This window comes from Schistocerca nitens, chromosome 8, assembly GCF_023898315.1.
Source record: "Schistocerca nitens isolate TAMUIC-IGC-003100 chromosome 8, iqSchNite1.1, whole genome shotgun sequence".
NCBI classification, from domain to species: domain Eukaryota; kingdom Metazoa; phylum Arthropoda; class Insecta; order Orthoptera; family Acrididae; genus Schistocerca; species Schistocerca nitens.
In genome coordinates this window covers 346,421,728-346,444,750 of record NC_064621.1, presented here as the reverse complement: position 1 = coordinate 346,444,750, position 23,023 = coordinate 346,421,728, and the positions used below count along the sequence as shown (strand labels likewise).

The 23,023-nt window shown below is 39.5% G+C and overlaps 1 protein-coding gene across 1 annotated transcript in view; it reads right to left on the bottom strand.

The window, feature by feature from the left end:
- The window catches only part of LOC126199167 (S-phase kinase-associated protein 2-like), a 194,836-nt gene that overhangs the window by 7,307 nt on the left and 164,506 nt on the right, over positions 1-23,023 (bottom strand). The window contains exon 10 of the mRNA XM_049935927.1: positions 14,861-15,088. Coding sequence (XP_049791884.1) covers positions 14,861-15,088 — 228 coding nt within the window. The remainder of the gene's footprint in view (positions 1-14,860; positions 15,089-23,023) is intronic.

Sequence of the window (23,023 nt, the reverse complement as noted above, 5' to 3'; positions counted from 1 at the left end):
AAAGCCAAACAGGGATTCCATGTGGAACTGGTGATTTATTTGTTTTCAAATATTTCACATGCTGCTCACTGCCAGGGATGCCTCTTACTATGTCTCACATGAGAGCCTGTGCTATTGTCAAACTACTGTACGTTTGCATGATCCTCCTGCAAGAATGATTTAATAAATGTGAGATTTAAAGATTAGATTAATACTTGTTCCATAGATCATGAATACGACACTTCGTAATGATGTGGAACGTGTCAGGTTAATAAAAGATGTCTGTACAAGATATTACATTACACAAAATATTGCATGACACTAATGATTAAGTTTTTTTTCCCCCTCCTTTAATTTATATCTACAAATTCAGCCAATGAGTAGAAGGAGTTGTCATCTAGAAATTCTTTTAATTTATTTTTAAATGTTGGTTGGCTATCTGTCAGGCTTTTGATGCTGTTTGGTAGGTGACCAAAGACTTTTGTGGAAGCATAATTTACCCCTTTCTGTGCCAAAGTCAGATTTAACCCTGCATAGTGAAGATCATCCTTTCTCCTGGTGTTATAGCTATGCACACTGCTATTACTTTTGAACTGGGTTGGATTATTAACAACAAATTTCATAAGTGAATATATATACTGTGAGAATCCCTAGATCCTTAAATAGATGTCTGCAGTTTGACTGTGGGTGGGCACCAGCAATTATTCTGATTACACGTTTTTGAGCAATGAATACTTTTCTACTCAACGATGAATTACCCCAGAATATGATGCCATACGAAAGCAGTGAATGAAAGTAGGCATAGTAAGCTAATTTACTGAGATCCTTATCACTAAAATTTGCAATAACACTAATAGCATACGTAGCTGAACTCAGACGTTTCAGCAGACCATCAATGTGTTGCTTCCAGTTTAACATCTCATCAATGGACACACCTAAAAATTTTGAAAAAACTACCTTAGCTACAGACTTCTGTTCAAAGTCTATATTTATTACTGGAGTTGTGCCATTTACTGTACGGAACTGTATATACTGTGTTTTATCAAAATTTAAAGAGAGTCTGTTTGCTGAGAACCACTTAATAATTTTGTGGAAAACATCATTTACAATTACATCACTTAGTTCTTGGTTTTTGGATCTTATTACTATACTTGTATCATAAGCAAAAAGAACTAACTTTGCATCTTCATCAATGTGGAATGGTAAGTCATTAATGTATATCAAGAACAGTAAAGGACCTAAGACCGAACCCTGTGGGACCCCGTACCTGATAGCCCCCCAGTTTGAGGAATCAGCTGTTTTTTCAACATTACATGGGTAGATCATGTAACTAATGAGGAGGTATTGAATAGGATTGGGGAGAAGAGAAGTTTGTGGCACAACCTGACTAGAAGAAGGGATCGGTTGGTAGGACATGTTTTGAGGCATCAAGGGATCACAAATTTAGCATTGGAGGGCAGCGTGGAGGGTAAAAATCGTAGAGGGAGACCAAGAGATCAATACACTAAGCAGATTCAGAAGGATGTAGGTTGCAGTAGGTACTGGGAGATGAAGAATCTTGCACAGGATAGAGTAGCATGGAGAGCTGCATCAATCCAGTCTCAGGACTGAAGACCACAACAACAACAACAATGAACCACTTATTTCAACTTTCTGCATTCTTCCAGTTAAGTATGAATTAAACCATTTGTGCACTGCCCCCCCCCCCCCCTCAAACCATAATGATTTAGCTTATCTAGAAGAATTCCATGATTTACACAATCAAAGGCCTTTGAGAGATCACAAAAAATACCAATGGGTGATGTCCGGTTATTCAGAGCATTTAATATTTGATCAGTGAAAGCGTATATAGCATTTTCTGTTGAAAAGCCTTTCTGAAAACCAAACTGACATTTTGTTAGTACTTTATTTTTACAAATATGGGAGGCTACTCTTGAATACATTACTTTCTCAAACATTTTTGATAGAGCTGTCAGAAGAGAGATTGGGCGATAGTTGTTGAAATCCGACGTATCCCCCTTTTTATGCAATGGTTTTACAATGGCATATTTCAGTCTATCGGGGAAAACACCTTGCTCCAAAGAGCTATTACATATGTGGCCGAGAATCCTACTTATCTGTGGGGAACAAGCTTTAAGTACCTTGCTGGAAATGCCATCAATTCCGTAAGAGCTTTTACTTTTCAGTGAGTTTATTATTTTACTGATTTCAGAGGGAGAGTTGGTGGAAATACAGTTGTTTCAAACTGCACAGGTATGGCCTCTTCTATTAGTAGCCTTGCCTCTTCTAGTGAAGATCTAGATCCTATTTTCTCCACAACATTTAAAAAATGATTATTGAAAATATTTTCAGTTTCTGATTGTTTGTTAGTACACTTGTCATTCAGTTTTATGGCACTAAAGTCTTCCTGTGCTCTTGGTTGCCCTGTTTCCCTTTCAATAATATTCCAAATTGCTTTAATTTTATTATCAGAGTTACTGATCTCAGACATGATACACATGCTTCTGGACTTTTTAATAACTTTTCTTAGTACCGCACAATAGTTTTTATAATATTGAACAATTTTGGGGTCAGTACTCCCTCTTGCTGTTAGATACAGTTCTCTTTTACGGTTGCAGGATATTCTTATTCCTTTAGTTAGCCAAGGTTTTTTATATGTTTTCTTGGAATTATGTTTAACTATTTTCTTGTGAAAACAATTTTCAAATACCCTTAAAAATGTATCGTGAAATAAGTTATATTTCAAGTTTGCATTGGGTTCCTTATACACTTCATCCCAGTCTAGCTGCTGTAGGCTTTCCCTAAAGTTTGCAATATTTATATTGTTAATTGAATGCACTGCTTTGAAATTCTGATTTGATATACTGCATGGAGCATGTCATGTACTGTAACTAGCTGTGCACTATGATCTGAAAGACCATTGGTCTATAAAAAAGTTATCTATCAATGTCCTGATGTTCTTTGTTATCCGAGTAGTAAAATCTATGACGGAGCTCAAATTGAAAGAACTGAGTAATACTACAAGGTCATTCTTCCTATTACACTCTTTCAGGGAATCAACATTGAAATCCCCACACATGATAATTTGCTTCCCCCCTGTCTGACAGATAGCACAACAAAGCATCCAAGTTTTCTAGAAATAGCTGGAAATTCCCTGAGGGGGACCTATACACTGTTACAATTATGAAAGTGCCATCATTTAGTTTTAGTTCAATGGCACATGCTTCCATATGTTGCTCTACACAAAATTTTTTAGTTTCTAAATTTTTTACACTGTGGAAGCTTTTGACATATATGGCAACTCTTCCTCTCATCATATTATCTCTACTTACATGTGCAGCTAATTTGTACCCATTGATGCTAACCTTTTGCATATCAGTGACAATGTGATGCTCAGACAGGCATAGTACATCCATTACATTCTCAGTTTCTATATTTTCTAAACAAAGCAGAAGCTCATCAATTTTATTCTTCAATCCCACACAATATTTTGATGAAATATACGAGGGCCGTTCAGAAAGTAACCTCCGGTTGATTTAAAAAAATACACCAAGTTAAATAAAAATATTTTAATATATACATCTTACAACTACATCTTTGCACTATTTTTCTACATAGTCTCCATAGCGATTGAGGCACTTATCGGATCTCTTCACAAGCTTTGAAATTCCTTCTGCATAAAAATCACCCGCTTGTGCCTGGAGCCAGCCTGTGACCGCATCTTTGAGCTCTTCGTCGTCATCAAACCGCTGTGACCCGAGCCATTTCTTCAAATGCATGAAGAAGTGATAATCACTTGGCGCCAGGTCTGGGCTGTAAGGTGGATGGTTGATAACGTCCCACTTGAAGGACTCAAGAAGGGCCGTTGTTCTGCGAGCAGAGTGAGGACGGGCGTTATCGTGCAAAAAAACGATACCGGAAGTCAGCATACCACGGCTATTGTTCTGTATAGCCCGTCGTAACTTTTTTATTGTTTCACAGTACACGTCTTGATTAATGGTCGTACCACGTTCCATGAATTCAACCAACAACACCCCTTTGGCATCCCAAAACACCGTTGCCATCAGTTTTCTGGCAGAAAAATCTTGCGAGGCTTTTCTTGGTTTGGTAGGCGAATTTGAATGTGCCCACATCTTTGATTGTTCTTTTGTCTCAGGGTTCACGTACTTAATCCAGGCTTCGTCACCGGTCACGATTCTGTTTAACAATGGTTCTCCTTCGTCCTCATAACGTGACAGAAAGTCTAATGCAGAGGCCATTCTTTGAGTTTTGTGGTGGTCGGTAAGAATTTTGGGCACCCATCGTGCACAGAACTTACGGTAACCCAATCCTGCTGTCACTATCTCGTACAAGAGAGTCTTAGAAATCTGTGGAAAACCAGTAGACAACTCCGACATTGAGAAACGTCGATTTTCACGAACTTTTGCATCAACTGTCTGAACGAGTTCGTCAGTCACCAATGATGGTCTACCACTCCTCTCTTCATGATGAACGTTTTCTCGTCCACTTTTAAATAAACGTACCCATTCACGGACAACTCCTTCACTCATAACTCTTGGTCCGTACACGGCACAAAGCTCACGATGAATAGCTGCTGCAGAATATCCTTTGGCTGTAAAAAACCTTATGACAGCACGCACTTCACATTTGGCGGGGTTTTCTATTGCAGCACACATTTCAAACTGCCACAAAAACTAAACTAGCGCATGTACGACGTTCATTCGACCACGGCTTGATGCCGACTGACCTGTTGAGTGCGTGAATGCACAGATGGCGTCGCTACTCCCCCCACAACCCGCACTGTGACCAATCGGAGGTTACTTTCTGAACCACCCTCGTACTAACATTATTTTTCACTTTACTTTTGTGAGTATCTTGAACTTTTTTAACATCTTTAGTACTTGCCTGGCTGAGTTTCCCACTGGACACTGATCTTACACTAAAAAAGAGTTTCCACCATGAGATGTAGTTCCTCCCCCCTTTAAATATCCAGCTTTCCTTTGCTGTCTTCTGTTGGCATGCCAGACTGGTTGACAAGTGGCTGAATAGAAGCCTTCCATACAGTTCACAATTTTACACAGGTCCAGAATTTTCACAGGTACTCGGCAAGTGTTTTCCATAACAAATTCTTACAGCACAAAGGTTTGCACTGCAATTGCTGCTGTATCCAAATCAATATAATTTATTACTCTTCAAGGTGTATTTTATTGAAATTAAAAAAAAAGTACATTTGCAATTGCACTGACTACCAGATACAGCATCTGTTAGTCATGTTTTACTTACTGAGATAGGGCAATGTTCATTTCATTTATTTTGTTTCATTGCCACACCATATCTCTTCAGTTTACTAGCATACATATTTACAATAGTGACACGAGTGGTTTCTCCTCGTATAAGTAACCTGCATGAATAAGCTTCCAATGACACCAACGGCCAGGACAAAAACTGTAATGTTTGCTGATGATACAAAAATACTAATCACAGGTCCAAATTCAACCTTACCACAGATAGCTCAGGTGATAGTAGCACAAGGCTACAATGATTTGCATCTAAAGGGTTAAGCCTTCATCTTACAAAGACATATTATGCAACTTCAAACAAACAATAACAACATTTCAGCACCAGAAGTACATAGATATTAATGATCATACACGAAATAAGAGTATCTAAAATTCCTTGGGATCCAATTCAATAACAAATTTAAATGGCATCACATACATAAGTTAATCAAGCAGCTCAATTCAGTGTTCCCCCCCCCCCCCCCTCCCCCACTAACAAGGACACATCACCAACTTGATCTCGTATTTTAAGGATAAAAAGCACAGTTGCAAGATATTAGCCCCAGCAATCAATAATGTGTTCAAATTTGAAAAGATATCGTTCTGACAGTATACAGTTATGACCTTCTGAACGTACAGCTTTTAAATTTCATGTGCGCTGATTGTTTGTCACTCGCTCCAACCCACTGCCCAGCTGTCTCATAATGTCGGTCATCCAACAAGCAATAGTGTGGCACCTGCAGGAGCAGAAAGGAATGATGCCAAAATGACAACATTTAAACATCAAAGAATGAAAGCTCACGAAAGTCATGATTGGTAAGCATAGATATACATCACTACCTGACTAACTTCTACACAGGACAATGAAAGTGTATGGGGTTTTCTTTGTGCTATTATTACATCTTTCAGTTTCATTTGAGCAATCATAGATGCCATCATGAATGAAAATGTGCTAGATATGGAGTAAAATAGTGAACTGACATTCAGTGCTTCTTTACATGAGGATGGAGATGACAATAATCAGCAATATTTGTTGACCAGCTTCATTAGTACTGCTGTGAAGATGTAGTACCACTATATACCACTATGCCCTTGTTCATAACAGAGAAGTATATAAAATGAGCTATTGCCTTTTGGCAAAGTGGAAAGAAGAGAAATCAGTCTATCAGGACCATCATGAGGAACTTAAAATTATTAAAGCATAGAGCAGAAGACACTGAAGTTTCTGTACTGCTTCCACCACCAGGTGGAACAAGACACTGTCAACAGCTAAATGTATTTGGCTTCTTCATATACAAAGGTTTTGCCGCAGTTTTAGAAACTCAGCACAGCTTCTGGATGTCAACATGAACTTTGGCCAGTATAGCAACATCTTTCAAATGCAGTCTCTTCTTTACAGGTAGTTATGTGCACCAGTATTTCAGCTGGTCAACCAGTACACTCGGTATGGAAGTGGCTGCATCAGTGACCAGCTAGATCACTTTGAATGTCCAGTGTAATAACCTTTTGAGATTGATACCACACTTGGTTCATGATACCAAAGCACAAAATTTCTAATCTGTAGCTGGTTCCAGAGATCTCTTTGCTCTGAACAATTTTATGTAACGGTTCACAAATGGAGTGTAAATGAATGAGTGTGATTAAAGGGGTAGTAGAGTGCTATTTCATTATTAACATGGCTGTTGTGCATTATTTTCTGTGGATTGTAGAGCCGATACTGTTAAAGTCATGTAAATTTGCAGAAGTTGTGCTAGCCTTCAACGTAATTGGCATGATTAAATTGTAAACTGAAAATCATTCATTTCAGTTCACAGTTCTTCAATTGCTTAGTTCATTCATTTTGATATACAGAATACCAGTACGAGAATACTGAATGTATATGTGTGTCAGGTTGAAATACAATGAAATGATAAAAGTCATGCGACAGCGCACGCACGCACGCGCGCGCGCCCGCGCGCTCGCCCGCGCGCGCGCACACACACACACACACACACACACACACACACAAAAATCACTTTTGTTCTTGATTGAGAAAATTAACACAGTTCACAAACTTGCTATACAACATAACACTAAACTTGAATTCATAAACAAGGTTCAGTGATGATCTGAATAAATACGGGACATGTTTGGCAATGCTGCTACACCAGTTCTCATCAGGATTATTGAACTTCAACCGCAGATAGTACATTGTACTTATGGAGTATTTACTGATGGTTTGGTGTATAAATATGAAAGGAAATACAGGAAAGAAACTCCTTCAAGGAATTTCTCCACTGTAGAGCACAGTGGTATTGCTTCCCAGTTTCAGACATTTGCCGAGCATGATGAAAACATACATAGCCATGCATTTAGGTAGCTTTCTGTGAGGACAAAAGTTTCAATACTTTCCAGGTTTTAAGGCCATTGTTATTCAATGCTGAAAATGTGTGTATGGTGTTCTAAAATTATCTTTATAACTTTTATCATATATAGTTCAGAAATGGAGATAGGTAGAAAGGTGTGGTTTAAGGCATATGATCTCTAGAGACCGGGTTATATGCATTATAAAAACCCTTAAAATATGCATGCAAATATACATGAAAAATGCTTAAAAATGGAGATGTCTAACATGCTTCAAGAATTTGCTATTGTTGTTGGTGACAGGCGGATGAAATGCACGTGAGTTGCAGCGCAACTGTCGATATGTACAGGGCCAACTTCGAGATATATTGAATGCAGAGGTGTGCTCGAAAACTGCATAATATTTTATTTAAAAAACAACATACAATCATGATTTTTTTTGAGCAGCATTAATTTTTAATTAATACTATTGGACCAAAGCATCATTTGTAATTTATTTTACATTTTTCTACTATTGTAAACATAAATGACCACGTACTATTCCAAATGTTCGGTAGTAAGATTGTGTCTTCGATCACTCAAAACATTTTTATAAGCAGAAAAGGACCATTCTACATCAACTGAGATAACTAGGCAGTATTTGAATTTGGGTGCTATGTTGGCACTTATTGTTTCTGGTAAAAGTTCAAGCATCCCATTAACAAAACTATCAATTTGGCACAAGGGTTCAAAGCTTGGGCTATTGTTTACAATTTTTTCAAATTTTTCTTTACGTTTTCTTGGGAATACCTTTCACAATAAGGAGTTCACTAGAATAATTTTATTCATTATCTGAATTGATTCATTCAATGCCAAACCTTGAGTTTCAAGTTTTATAGTAATTGCAGGTATATGTGAAAAATGAGTGTTAATCACAGCAATGTCTTTTTTAATGCAGGAATCATTAAAAGCTTCCTTGCACTGGCAAACTGACAAAGCCCCTGCGCTATTGAAGTCATTTACTACCCCTTTAGTGGCCTCAAAATGTTCATTGTAAAACAACACAGCTTTGACCCACATACCCCTACAAGTTACCACTCATTCGGGAGGTAAAGGCACATTTGGTAGTTTTTCCTTGTAGATCTTAATGCGAGCTGGAGTGTTTAGAAACACTTTCTTTGTGGATGAAATCAGTGTATTTACATTCACAAATGTGGAACACACTTGTTTAGCAAGTCGGTGTACTCCATGAGCATAGCACGTCACATCAATCAAATTGGAATAAAATACTCAGAGGGCTTTTCTTCCTTTGATCATATAGGGAGCAGCAGCTGCAATAAACATAAACACCCTTTCATCCCCAGAAGATTCTGGACATATCTTTCTAATACCCTCATTCACAAATCTGGCTTTCATAGAATGATTTACTTTTTCAAGTTCTTTGCAGGTTGCTAAACAGGAGGAAGATGGCTCTTCTTTTAAAGCACCAACAATTAAATTTACAATGTAATGGTCACAAGTGCCTGTAGTGTCATAAACAGAAATCCAGATAATGCTGTCCTTGAGTTCATTGCATATTTCTTCCAGAACATTTACATAAATTGTCGGTATGTAATTTTTATGCAATGCTGATTCATCGGCTATATTTTGATTTAAGCAATATTTCTGCAGGAAGCCTTTGAGGATAGGGTTTGTAAATCTGTTCAGAGAAATATTACTTGCAATGAATGCTTCACATAGATCCATGTTAAACTGACTTTTTCGGTTACCTTTGGACAAATCCCTGCTACTGCAACTTGCTGTTGTCAGAAGTTGTTGTCATGTGCCTTTTTTCTGCATTCCTGCGAATGAAGACTTATCTTGACATACTAGTCTGTTTGAAACTTTTTTTGCACAAAACATTTTTCTCACAAACTCGACAATATAAAACAATTCCGTCATATGTAAAAGTTCCCAGATGGTCAGCTATCCACGAAACAATTTTTCTTTTTTTGGACGGCATGGTGCACAACACATTACACACTACACATTGTAAACACGTACAACTGTGTACAAGTAAATAGAAAGCTAAACTGAAACAGTGGACAATGGATGTGCGACTGAAAGCTTGCGTAGTTTAGTTTAATTGTTGCTGACACCTATAGTGTGACAGCAGATGGGATTAACAGGGGAGGGGGGGGGGTGCAGGTGCAGGAGCATTGACTCTATCTGTCTGTTCTTGTTCCTCTTGTGTAATGATTTCACTAGGCAGTGGCCTGTCAGTTAGCAACTGCATGCAGTTCACACACACGCACACACACACACACACACACACACACACACACATACACACACTCACAAGGACTATTTTTCTTCCTTTATAGTTATTGATGAAAATGGCTACTGCCAGCAGCTGGCACACTGTGTGGAATGGCTGATACACATCAAATCTGACACCCACACCGAGCACACCAACATCACATCTGATCATCAGACAGTGGTAGATGAGGTTTAAGGAATATAAACATCTCATGAAAAGGACAAGTTGTGGCCATACAAGAATGAGTGGCGCAGGTGTGGAACAGGTGCAACAGGCATTTAACCAAAGTGCACCCAAATCAATCTATCGGGTCTCTCAACAGCTGCAGCTACCATCAACTACAGTGCACAGGATGCTACACCAGAAAATGAAGCTTTATGCCTACAAGGTGCAGCTTCTGTGTGAAGACAGGCCAAAGTGCATATCATTTGCAATTGAGGTTCTGAGTCACATTCATGGTGACCCATACAATCTGAGAATGGTGATGTTTATGGACATCACTTGCTTTCAAGTGTCTGGGATGGTAAACCAACACAATATGAGAGCATGGTGCTCCGAGAATCCCCACTTAAGCATGGAAATTGTGTGCAGCTGTTCAAAGTTAAACATGTTGTGTGGACTGCTTCATGACAATGTGGTGCAACAGTTTTTCTTTACAGGATTATCAATAACCTCGACTGTTTATCAGGACATGTTGGAACAGTTTTCATTTCCACAAGTTGAAGAACTGCAACCTGGCATCATGCTGCAGCAGGATGGTTACCCTCCTCATTGGACCTCAATCATTGGGAATGCCTTGGACGGCACATTTTCTGGTTGATGGATTGGCAGAGGAGGACCCATTTCCTAGCCCTCAAAGGTCTCCAGATGTAGTCCCATTAGAGTTTTTTCTTTGAGGCTTTGTGGAGGATGCTGTCTACCAGATTCTGTGCAAGATCTGCAGGCTTGCATCAGAGCAGCAATTGCACATGTTAATGAATACATGCTAGGCTTGACATGGAAGGAACTGGGATATCGTTTAAATATCCTGCATGCTACATGTGGAGCAGACACTGAACTCTCTTAAACAGCCACTGAAACTTTCGGTGTTTGTGAATATTATACCACAAACCAAAACTTTCCACCTATCCCCATTTCTGAAATAAAGGTAATCAAAGCTGTAAATATAATTCTGGAACAACCTGTATATTTACAGTGTCTGCTTAGATAGAGCTGTCATCAACACACCAGTTGGTTTGAACACTGCGGTGATTTAGTGGGCATAGTCCTTTTGGAGCTGGTGTACTGTTTCCTTCCACAGACCTCTGAACAGACTCACCCATCCAGTTTAACATGGTTCAAGCCTTTTGATACCACATTTCATGATATAACATCTGAGCCACTGAGATAACTTCAATTAAGTATCAGCCATGAACATGATGCTGCTCATTGACTTACATGTACTTACTATTTCTGTTCACCACTGCATTTGAAGTTGTCATAGCATTTTAAGCATATGTTTGGTAGCTAAAAATTTAATAAGAGATGTGTAATTACTGCTACTCGCCTAGAGAATGCATTTGAAAGAGATGTTCAGTCCCAACTGGCTGCTGTCTAACTACATATATTTTACTGTTCACTAGAAATAGTTCAAATTTCCCTTTCTTACTCTGCTGCCAAGTGTCTATGAAACCCCTTTAAACTTTTTTACATTAAATATGAGTCATCTCTAAGAATTCTTATCAAAGCAATTATTATCTACACTCAATATTTACATTCTAACCATACACATGGAAAAAAATATTTCATCGTTCAGTAGTTTTTTTATTATTTACTTCATTTCATCTTTTATTTACACAAAATGAAATATTGTTCTTTTGTAGTATCACTAGGATGTTAATTCATGGTTGCAACAGAACTTGAAAGGATCTGCAAAATTTTGCTAGTCAATGTTGGTTCTAGCTCACTGCACAATAACATGACATTAAAATTTTAGAGACCAGCCACTCAGAAGAATTTTGAGCCTACAAAACTGGCCACTAATGCCCTTATTTAAAGCATTACTGGTGCATACAAATACATACTAGAAAAAAGACGAAGCTTTAAGATGTATTTTCCATATTTACTTTAATCATTTGATAAATCACAAATATTAAAGCAATGATAACAGGAAGTGTAATTCTCCTTACAGGAATACTAGAAGAGTAAGAGACCAATTTCTTCCTCTTGAGCTTCTGAAATTTCTTGCCCACTCAAGAAACATGACATCAACAAAATTACAGTAAACTCTGAAAGCTAATGAGTACACATGCAAAATTATGTCAACATGATCACATACTGGTTCAGCCATTCATGACAGCAGCTGTTACATACGCTAATGTTTCTCTCTAAATAATTCTAGAAATTAACAACAGAAATTCAGCTTGATCTGAGGGTTTTTTTTTTTTTTTTTTTTTTAAATCTAAGATCAACTATCGTAGTGTAGTATTTTGCAGCCTTCCTTCAGGCTCATCAAGGTGCAAATCATTGCTCATTAAATTCAGCTGTTACTTTCCTTATGTCCTCTAGCTTGTGTGTTATGGTAAAATTGTCAGGTATATCCTGACAAGGGGTGGAATGAACTGACCCTTTTTGATATTTTTCATACTTACAAGATTTGAAGGTCAGTGCCTCGGGATCAGTTTCTTAAAGCAGTATGATGTGCTTCTCAAAAACTCTCAAAAAAGAATAAGTGTGCAATATTGGAAGATTTCTGAGCACTTTCAGGTACAAAACATTTTGAACTTATTACTGGTCACTGGTAGCTCATTGCATAGAGTGAAAATCTAGTATTCATAAAGTAGCTGGTTGATATCTCACTAGTAGCAACTTTCTTTCTTTACTTTTACTGAACTTCCATATTTACTAACAAATGAAAATGTTAATAAACATATACTGAACTGTAATTTTTTAGTAAAAATAACTTTTTGAAGAGATATACAGTCTTGGCTGCAAAAAAAGATCAAGCTTTGCAGCCAAGACTGTTTATCTCTTCAAAACATTTATCACAACTACTGTATCATCCCACCATGAACTGGAAAAAGTTCTAAAAATTACCTCTTCATATTTATTACTAATCACAAGGAAATGAAGGTATTCATATACAAAAATGCAAAATGTCAAATAAAAAATAAAATACTTTCTTTGTTTCTAGAAACTGAACGTATCACTGATGTACACAACTTTTCCATTTAGCAATAAGGCATTTCACATGTCTGTACCAAATTTTAATTTATTTTCATATGACAAATAATTAAAACAAAAACGTTATTTCTATTAAAATATTATGATTCAATATTTGTTAATTAAAATTTCCATTTGTGAATGAATTTGGAATTTAAACAAAAGTTTTAAAAAATGTTAGTGCTAGCAAGATTCAAACCAGCAACTTTATGATTACATGGGCCACTATGCACTCAAACACTGGTGACCATGTAATGAATTTCAAAATGTCTTATACTTAAAAAGCGCTCAGAAATCTTTTAGTTTTCAAATCTGATTTTTCGTGTTGACAGTTCTGTCGTACTGCTTTCAGGAACTGATATCTTATCACTGACTTTCATATCCTGTAATTAGGAAGAAACTTGAAGAGGGTCTGTCTATAAGGTTCAGATACTTATGCTATCAGGGATATACCACATTTTGGTGATAAACATATCAGTAAATTAGCCTACTATACTCTCTTTCATTCTCTGCTTCCATATGGCACTATATTTTGAGGTAATTCATTGTTAAGAGAAAAAGTATTTATTGCACATAAGCATGTAAGCAGAACAATAGCTGGAGCCCACCCAAGATTATCTAGCAGACGTTTACTTAAGGAACTTCGGATATTTACAGTACCTTTGCAACACATATATTCACTTGTGAAGTTTGTTATTAATTACCCATCCCAATTCAAAAATAACACCAATGTACACAGCTACAACACAAGAAGAAAGGATGATCTTCAATATTCCAGTTTAAATCTGACTTTGGGACAGAAAGGGGTAAATTAAGCTGCCACACAGCATTAGAAGTCTAACAGGTAGCCAGCCAGTATTTACAAATAAATTAAAAGAATTTCTGAATGACTACTCCTTCTACTCAACAGATAATATGAAGTAGTAACAGTAAAAAAATTATGTTGTGTAAAAAAAACATGTTAAACTAGTACGTGCAACGTCATTACAATATGTCATATTCATGATCTATCGAACAAATATTAATGTAATGTAATGTAAACTACAAAAGTTATGTTAATAAACAAAGGTACGTCATTTAATAATCCTGAATCTCTGAATCTTGAGAACTATCAAGTCACTGCTCCATATCTTGTAATGAAATCTAGAGGATCCTTCCATCCCCAAGACACACAGAAGATTTGGCAGGAGAGCCATCAGCCAATTATGCAACAAAGTGAGAGTATATAAGAAATTTAGTCAGATGAGATTGTATAATACATTGATATCATCTACCGATTTGTTTAGAATATAAATATGTATTCTTCCATAGTCTGTGATATGTCCCTAAACACATTCTAGCTGATAAAATGTAAACGTTGTGCTGCTTAAGAAATGTACCATGTGTGAGAATGAGAGCTGGCTTCCACAACTGAGGCTGTGAAAGAATGGTGACTATGTCTCTTCTTCTTTCAAGATGAGTTTCACAATACATCAATCTCTAAAGAATCATTGGTAATTTTCCATGTACTATAGGCCTACAACATTGGTCTACTGAAAGCAAGTCATGTGTATGCTCTGAGCTCCACTTGGGTGTACGCCAAATTTGTGTACCAGCAGGTGTGTGAATATATGAAAATTAAGCTCAGCTCCATACTCATATTTGATACCTAATTCATTCCAAATCTCAATTGAAATATTAATAAACAAACAACAAAGATTGTGACAAAACATTACATATATACACTTTTTCAAATGACTGAGAGAATCCTCAGACTCTTTGATGTTCCTTTTTAACTTACTTGAGATTTGAAAGATTCTCTGGGAAGGAATCAAATGGTACATATTGTAGATTTGTGGTCATTCCCATGTGGAGGTGCCGCAACTCTGGTAGGTCAATTATGCATTTTATTCCTGGACGTAAACGCCTGAAGTCTGTGTACTCAACCCAGAGTGTGCGCAGCTTTGGAAGACGGGCAATGAAAAACATGGCTGCTGAACCTAATCCCACACATCGAGAGATATTCAACCTGTAACATAAAGACAGTTTTCTGATAAAGAAGTCGAGTGACACAGACAGACAGACAGACAGTTTAAACACTATCATTAGTAACTATACAATACCTATGGTTGCAAATGCATATATTTAACAGAAAACTTCAGTTGATGTAATTTGAAGGTGGAGCAACTGCTCATAATTGCCTGCTTGCTCTGTATTATTAGCAAATTCTTACTCTACAAACCAGATGGACTAGAGGTTTATCTGGAGGATGCTCATTAATTCCTTCTTCTTGCACTCTGGTTGTGCTATTTCCATTTGCTCACTCATGTACCTCAGATGCTTGAAATTCTGCTTTATATACTCGTGTGTTGTAATCATGAGTAAACAGTTATTTACCTAAAGCATCAAAAAATTGTTGGCTGAAATCTATTCTTGGGGAATTACAGTAGGATTAGGACAAAAATCTGGAACTGTATTTGACTCTAAGTCCCTTTGCTCTTTGCAGTACTGATAATAAAGTTACATTCATGGTTTCCACTTGAAGCAGCAACAGAGCAGGCCAAGACACTAGCAACCACAGGGAAGTAACTGATTTTGTGCCACTTTATGAGTTCCTAACCAAGAGCAAATTGTATAGTTTCATCTGTGTGTTTTGGTAGTTTAATTTCATGAGTGATGATTTAATCTTTAACATTTCTCATGTGTTCATTTGTGTAGGAAAGTAAACCGATTTTGTGACATATTACCATTTCCAAATCATAAGCAAATTATTTAATCTCATGTGTGTACTTTGGTAGTTCAGTTTTTGAATCTCTGCGTGTCAATCTAATTTAATGGACTCAGTTCTTGTGATTACCTCCACGCCCACAGTAGAGTTCCACAGTGTGTGTGAATTGTCCTTGTTTGTCTGTGAGGGGAAATATTCCATGGTCTTTGGTATGGATAGGGACTGTGACTGTTGTGTGCAAATGGAAGCCGAGTTGGTGACACTTCGCTCTCAGCTCCAGGTTGTGATGGCTTCAGTTACATAGCTTGAAGCTGCAGTGGATAAGATCACTGTTGTGGGCCAACTGTGCGGATCCAACAGACATCCATCACATCTGAGTCTGCTGAACAGCCCGCATTGGTGACTAGCCCAGTTACTACTTGCACTGAGGTTGAACACTCACCTGTGGTCGAGTGAAAGGTCACCTCGGGCCATGGCAGGTGGCAAAAAGACTTTCCAGGAGGCCACATGTAAGACCTCCCCAGTTAGTCTGACAAACAGGTTCCAGGTGTTATATGTGGCTGACACTATCCCTCAGCCAGATGCAGTCACTTGCCCTGTTTCAGAGGGAACTTCTCTGCCTATGAGAGTATGGGGCCACTTAGGGACATGGCTACCAGGGAGGGGGAAAAAAACCAATGTGCATTCCCTGGGCATACTGGATGGAGTCATTCCAGATGTGGAAAGGGTCCTTCCAGATACCATAAAGAGCACAGGATGCAGCCAACTGCAGGAGTGGCTCAAGTCAATACCAATGACATGTGTCACTTTGGATCAGAAGAGATTCTCTCTGGTTTCAAGTGGCTAACAGAACTGGTAAAGGCTGCCAGTCTTGCTTGCGAGATGAAAGCTGATTTCAACAGTAGACAGGACTAACTGTGGATCTTCTACATCTACATCTACGTGATTATTCTGCTATTCACAATAAAGTGCCCGGCAGAGGGTTCAATGAACCACCATCAAGCTGTCTCTATGCTACTCCACTCTCGAATGGCGCACAGGAAAAACGAGCACTTAAATTTTTTTTTCTGTGCAAGCCCTGATTTCTCTTATTTTATTGTGATGATCATTTCTCCCTATGTAAGTGGGTGCCAACAGAACTCAATTGCAATCGGAGGAGAAAACTGATGATTGAAATTTCATAAGAAGATCCCGCCGCAACGAAAAACACCTTTGTTTTAATGATTGCCATTCCAATTCACATATCATGTGTGTAGCACTATCTCCCCTACATCACAATAATACAAAACAAGCTGCCCTTCTTTGTACTTTTTCGATGTCATCTGTCAGTCCCATCTGATACGGTTCGCACACCACAAAGCAATACTCCAGAATAGGGGGACAAGTGTGGTGTAATCAGTCTCTCTAGTAGACCTGTTGCACCTTCTAAGTGTTCTGCCAATGAATTGCAGTCTTTGGTTGACTCTACCCACAACATTATCTATGTGATCGTTCCAATTTAGGGTATTTGTAAGTGTAATCCCTAAGCATTTAGTTGAATTTACAGCCCTCAGATTTGTGTGACTTATAGTGCAATTGAAATTTAGCAGATTTCTTTCAGTACTCATGTGAATAACTTCACACTTTTCTTCATTCAGGGTCAATTGCCACTTTTCGCACCATACAGATATCTTATCTAAATCACTTTGCAATTTGTTTTGGTCATCTGATGACTTTACAAGACTGTAAATGATAACATCATCTGCAAACAATCTAAGACGTCTACTGAGAACAGATCAGGAACAATAGAAGGCCTAAAATACTTCCTTGGGGAATGCCGGATATCAATTATGTTTTACTCGATGACTTTCCGTCTATTACTACAAACTGTGACCTTTCTGACAGGAAATCACGAATCCAGTCACACAACTGAGGCAATATTCCAAAGGCACGCAGTTTGGTTGTGAGACACTTGTGAGGAACGGTGTCAAAAGCCTTTTGGAAATCTAAAAATACGGAACCAATTTGACACCCCCTGTCGATAGCACTCATTACTTCATGAGTATAAAGAGCTAGTTGTGTTTCGCAAGAACTATATTTTCTGAATCTGTGCTGACTACATGTCAATAAATCGTTTTCTTCGAGGTACTTGATAATGTTCGAATACAGAATATGTTCCAAAACCCTACTGCAAATCAACGTTAGTGATATAGGCCTGTAATTCAACGGATTACTCCTACTTCCCTTTTTTGAGTATTGGTGTCACTTGAGCAATTTTCCAGTCTTTAGGTGCGGATCTTTCTGTGAGCGAGCAGTTGTATATAATTGCTAAATATGGAGCTATTGTATCAGCATACACTGCGAGGAACCTGACTGGTATACAATCTGGATCAGAAGCCTTGCTTTTATTAAGTGATTTAAGCTGCTTTGCAACACCAAGGATATCTATTTCTATGTTTCTCATCTTGGCAGTTGTTCTTGATTGGAATTCAGGAATATTTACTTTGTCTTCTTTGGTGAAGAAGTTTCAGAAAAGTCTTGTTTAATAACTCTGCTTCAGTGGGACTGTCATCAGTGACTTCACCGTTGTTATTGCACAGTGAAGGTATTGATTGCGTTTCACCACTGGTGTGCTTTATGTATGACCGGAATCTCTTTGGGTTTTCTGCCAGATTTTGAGACAGAGTTTCATTATGGAAATTATTGTAAGCATCTCACATTGAAGTATGCACTATATTTTGAACTTCTGCAAAACTTTGCCAATCTTGCGGATTTTGCATTATTTTAGATTTGGCATGCTTTTTTTGCTGCTTCTGCAACAGCAATCTGACCCGTTTTGGTACCATGGGGGATCAGTACCATCACTTATTAATTTATGTGGTATACATCCCTCAATTGCTGTCAATACTATCTCTTTGAAAGCATTCCACAACTTTTCAACGTTTAAATGATCAGATCGGAAGGAGTGCTGACTGTCTCTTAAAAAAGGCATTAAGAGCTTTTTTATCAGCTTTTTTAAACAGATATACTTTTTGTTTCTTTTTGATGGTTGTAGGAGTTATGGTATTCAGCCTAGCAGCTACTGCCTTGTGGTCGCTAATCCCTGTATTCGTCATGATACTCACTATTTGTCCAGGATTATTTGTTGCTAAGAGGTCAAGTTTGCTTTTGCAACCATTTACTCTTCGAGAGGGCCCATGAACCAACTGTTCAAAATAAGTTTCTGATAAAACATTCAGTATAATTTCAGACAATGTTTTGTGCCTGCCGCCAGCTTTAAATGTGTAATTTTTTCAGCATATCGAGGGTAGATTAAAGTCACCACCGACTATAATTGTATGAGTGGGGTATCTATTTGAAATGAGACTCAAGTTTTCTTTGAACTGTTCAGCAACTACACTCCTGGAAATGGAAAAAAGAACACATTGACACCGGTGTGTCAGACCCACCATACTTGCTCCGGACACTTCGAGACGGCTGTACAAGCAATGATCACACGCACGGCACAGCGGACACACCAGGAACCGTGGTGTTGGCCGTCGAATGGCGCTAGCTGCGCAGCATTTGTGCACCGCCGCCGTCAGTGTCAGCCAGTTTGCCGTGGCATACGGAGCTCCATCGCAGTCTTTAACACTGGTAGCATGCCGCGACAGCGTGGACGTGAACCGTATGTGCAGTTGACGGACTTTGAGCGAGGGCGTATAGTGGGCATGCGGGAGGCCGGGTGGACGTACCGCCGAATTGCTCAACACGTGGGGCGTGAGGTCTCCACAGTACATTGATGTTGTCGCCAGTGGTCGGCGGAAGGTGCACGTGCCCGTCGACCTGGGACCGGACCGCAGCAACGCACGGATGCACGCCAAGACCGTAGGATCCTACGCAGTGCCATAGCGGACCGCACCGCCACTTCCCAGCAAATTAGGGACACTGTTGCTCCTGGGGTATCGGCGAGGACCATTCGCAACCGTCTCCATGAAGCTGGGCTACGGTCCCGCACACCGTTAGGCCGTCTTCCGCTCATGCCCCAACATCGTGCAGCCCGCCTCCAGTGGTGTCGTGACAGGCATGAATGGAGGGACGAATGGAGACGTGTCGTCTTCAGCGATGAGAGTCGCTTCTGCCTTGGTGCCAATGATGGTCGTATGCGTGTTTGGCGCCGTGCAGGTGAGCGCCACAATCAGGACAGCATACGACCGAGGCACACAGGGCCAACACCCGGCATCATGGTGTGGGGAGCGATCTCCTACACTGGCCGTACACCACTGGTGATCGTCGAGGGGACACTGAATAGTGCACGGTACATCCAAACCGTCATCGAACCCATCGTTCTACCATTCCTAGACCGGCAAGGGAACTTGCTGTTCCAACAGGACAATGCACGTCCGCATGTATCCCGTGCCACCCAACGTGCTCTAGAAGGTATAAGTCAACTACCCTGGCCAGCAAGATCTCCGGATCTGTCCCCCATTGAGCATGTTTGGGACTGGATGAAGCGTCGTCTCACGCGGTCTGCACGTCCAGCACGAACGCTGGTCCAACTGAGGCGCCAGGTGGAAATGGCATGGCAAGCCGTTCCACAGGACTACATCCAGCATCTCTACGATCGTCTCCATGGGAGAATAGCAGCCTGCATTGCTGCGAAAGGTGGATATACACTGTACTAGTGCCGACATTGTGCATGCTCTGTTGCCTGTGTCTATGTGCCTGTGGTTCTGTCAGTGTGATCATGTGATATATCTGACCCCAGGAATGTGTCAATAAAGTTACCCCTTCCTGGGACAATGAATTCACGGTGTTCTTATTTCAATTTCCAGGAGTGTATATCTTCTGAGTTGGGGGTCAGTAAATGATCCAATTAATAGTTTAGTCTGATTGTCAAGTATAACTGCTACCCACACTATTTCACTATCTACTTCAATTTCACTACAAGGCAAACTACTTCTGACAGCAATAAATACTCTACCACCAACTGTATTTCATCTATCCTTTCAGAACACTGTTAAATCATTAGAAAAAATTTCTGCTGAGCTCATTTCCGGCTTTAGGCAGGTTTCTGTACCTATAACTATTTGAGCTTCAGCGCCTTCCATTAGGGTTGGAGCTTTGGTTCCTTCCCAACACAGCTACGACAATTTACAACCACAATACTGATTGTTTCTACAACTAACTTACTATGTTTTACCTGCCCCCTTTCAGACAGATGCCCTATCTGTGGTTCCCTGAGGCCCTCTAACCTAAAAAACCACCCAGTCCCTTCCACACAGCACCTGCTACCCATGTAGCCGCTTCCTATGTGTAGCGGACTCCTGACCTATTAAGCGTAACCCGGAAACCCACCACCCAATGGTGCAAATCAAGGAATCTGCAGCCTACATGGTCACAGAACTGCCTGAGCCTCTGATTCAGACCCTCCACTCGGCTCTGCACCAAAGGAACAGTCGGTTCTATCGATAATGTTGCAGTTGGTGAGCTCCGTCTTAATCTCAGAAGCAAGACTGGCAGTCTTTAACATTTCTGCTATCCGCCCAAAACCAGAGAAAATCTCCAACGATCAAAAGTGACACACGTCATTAGTACTGACATGAGCCACCACCTGGAGTTGGCTGCACCCTGAACTCTTCACGGCATCCAGGAGCATCCTCCCCCCAGTAGGGACATGGAGTGCACAATAGCTTCCTTCCCTTCCTTGGCAACCATGTTCCTAAGGGGCCCATTATGCGCCTAAAATTGGAACTCCCAACTACCAGCAAACCCACCCTCTGTGAACGCCCAGACCTTGTGGGCCAAGATGCTTCCTCTGGAACAAGGTGGACAACTGCATCCAGCTTAGAGACATCGTCAGCCACAGATACCGCCTGAAGCCTGTTCGTCAAATAAACCGGGGAGGCCCTATGATCAACCCTCAGAATGCTTTTCACTGCCTGCCAGACTTAGCAATGATCTCCCACTCAACCGTGGGTGAGGGGTCAATCTCAGTGCAGGCATCTTTGGTACAAATCCGAGTGTAGGGTCTAAATCAGAGGCTCAGACGGTTCTGTGACTGTGTATGCTGCAGATTCCTCAACTTGTGCCACAGGGTGATTGGGGTTTGGGTTCTGCTGAATAGGTCAGGCATCCGCTACTCACTGGAGATGGCTACATGGGTATCAGGGTCTGTGTGGTGTGGACTGGGCAGTTTTTTTATGTTAGAGGGACCTGGGGAAATACAAAAAGGGTTTCAGTCTCAAAGGGTGCAGGTCAAACATAGGAAGAATGTATATACAGGAACAATTGGTAAAACTGTTGTAGCTGTGGTGGTAAAGTACCAGAACTCTAAGTGGTAATAAAAAGCACTGATGCTCAAATCGTTATAGGCACTGAAAGCTGGCTAAAGCCGGAGATTAGTTTAGCCAAAGTTTTTGTGAAGAACCTAACAGTGTTCCGAAAGCATAGGCTAAAGACAATTGGTGGAGACGTGTTTGTTGTTGTTAGAAGTAGTTTATCTTTTAGCGAAATTTGAAGCAGATAGTTCCTGTGAGTTGGTATGAGCAGAGGTCATTCTTTTCAACCAGAATAAAATAATAATTGGATCCTTTTACTGACCTTCCAGCTCAGATGATACAATTCCTGAAAGGTTCAAAGAAAACTTGAGTTTAATTTCAAACATGTACCCGACTCATACAATTATAGTTGGTGGTGACTTTAATTTACCCTTGATTTGTTGACGAAAATACATGTTTAAATCCAGGAGTACACATAAAACATCATCCAAAATTGTGCTAAATGCATACTCTCAAAATTATTTCCAGCATTTAGTTCATGAGCCCACATTAATAATAAACAGTTGTGAAAACGCACTTGACCCCTTAGCAATAAACAATCCAGAGCTAATAATGAACATCAAAACAGATAGTTAACACAGAGCAAGATTGAATATTTTAGCCCCCAAATCCTCAAAAAATAAATGAAAAATATACCTATTCAAAAAAAGCAGTTAAAAATTCACTTGATGCCTTCCTGAGAGACAATCTCCACTCCATCCAAATTAACAATGTAAATGTAGACGACATGTGGCTTGAATTCAAAGAAATAGTACTGACAGAAATTGAGAGATTTATACCAAATAAATTAACAAACAATGGAGCTGATCCCCTGTGGTACACAAAATGGGTCAGAACACTGTTGCAGACACAATGGAAAAAACATGGAAAATTTAAAAGAATGCAAAATCTCCAAGATTGGTGATCTTTTACAGAAGGTCACAATTTAACACAGACA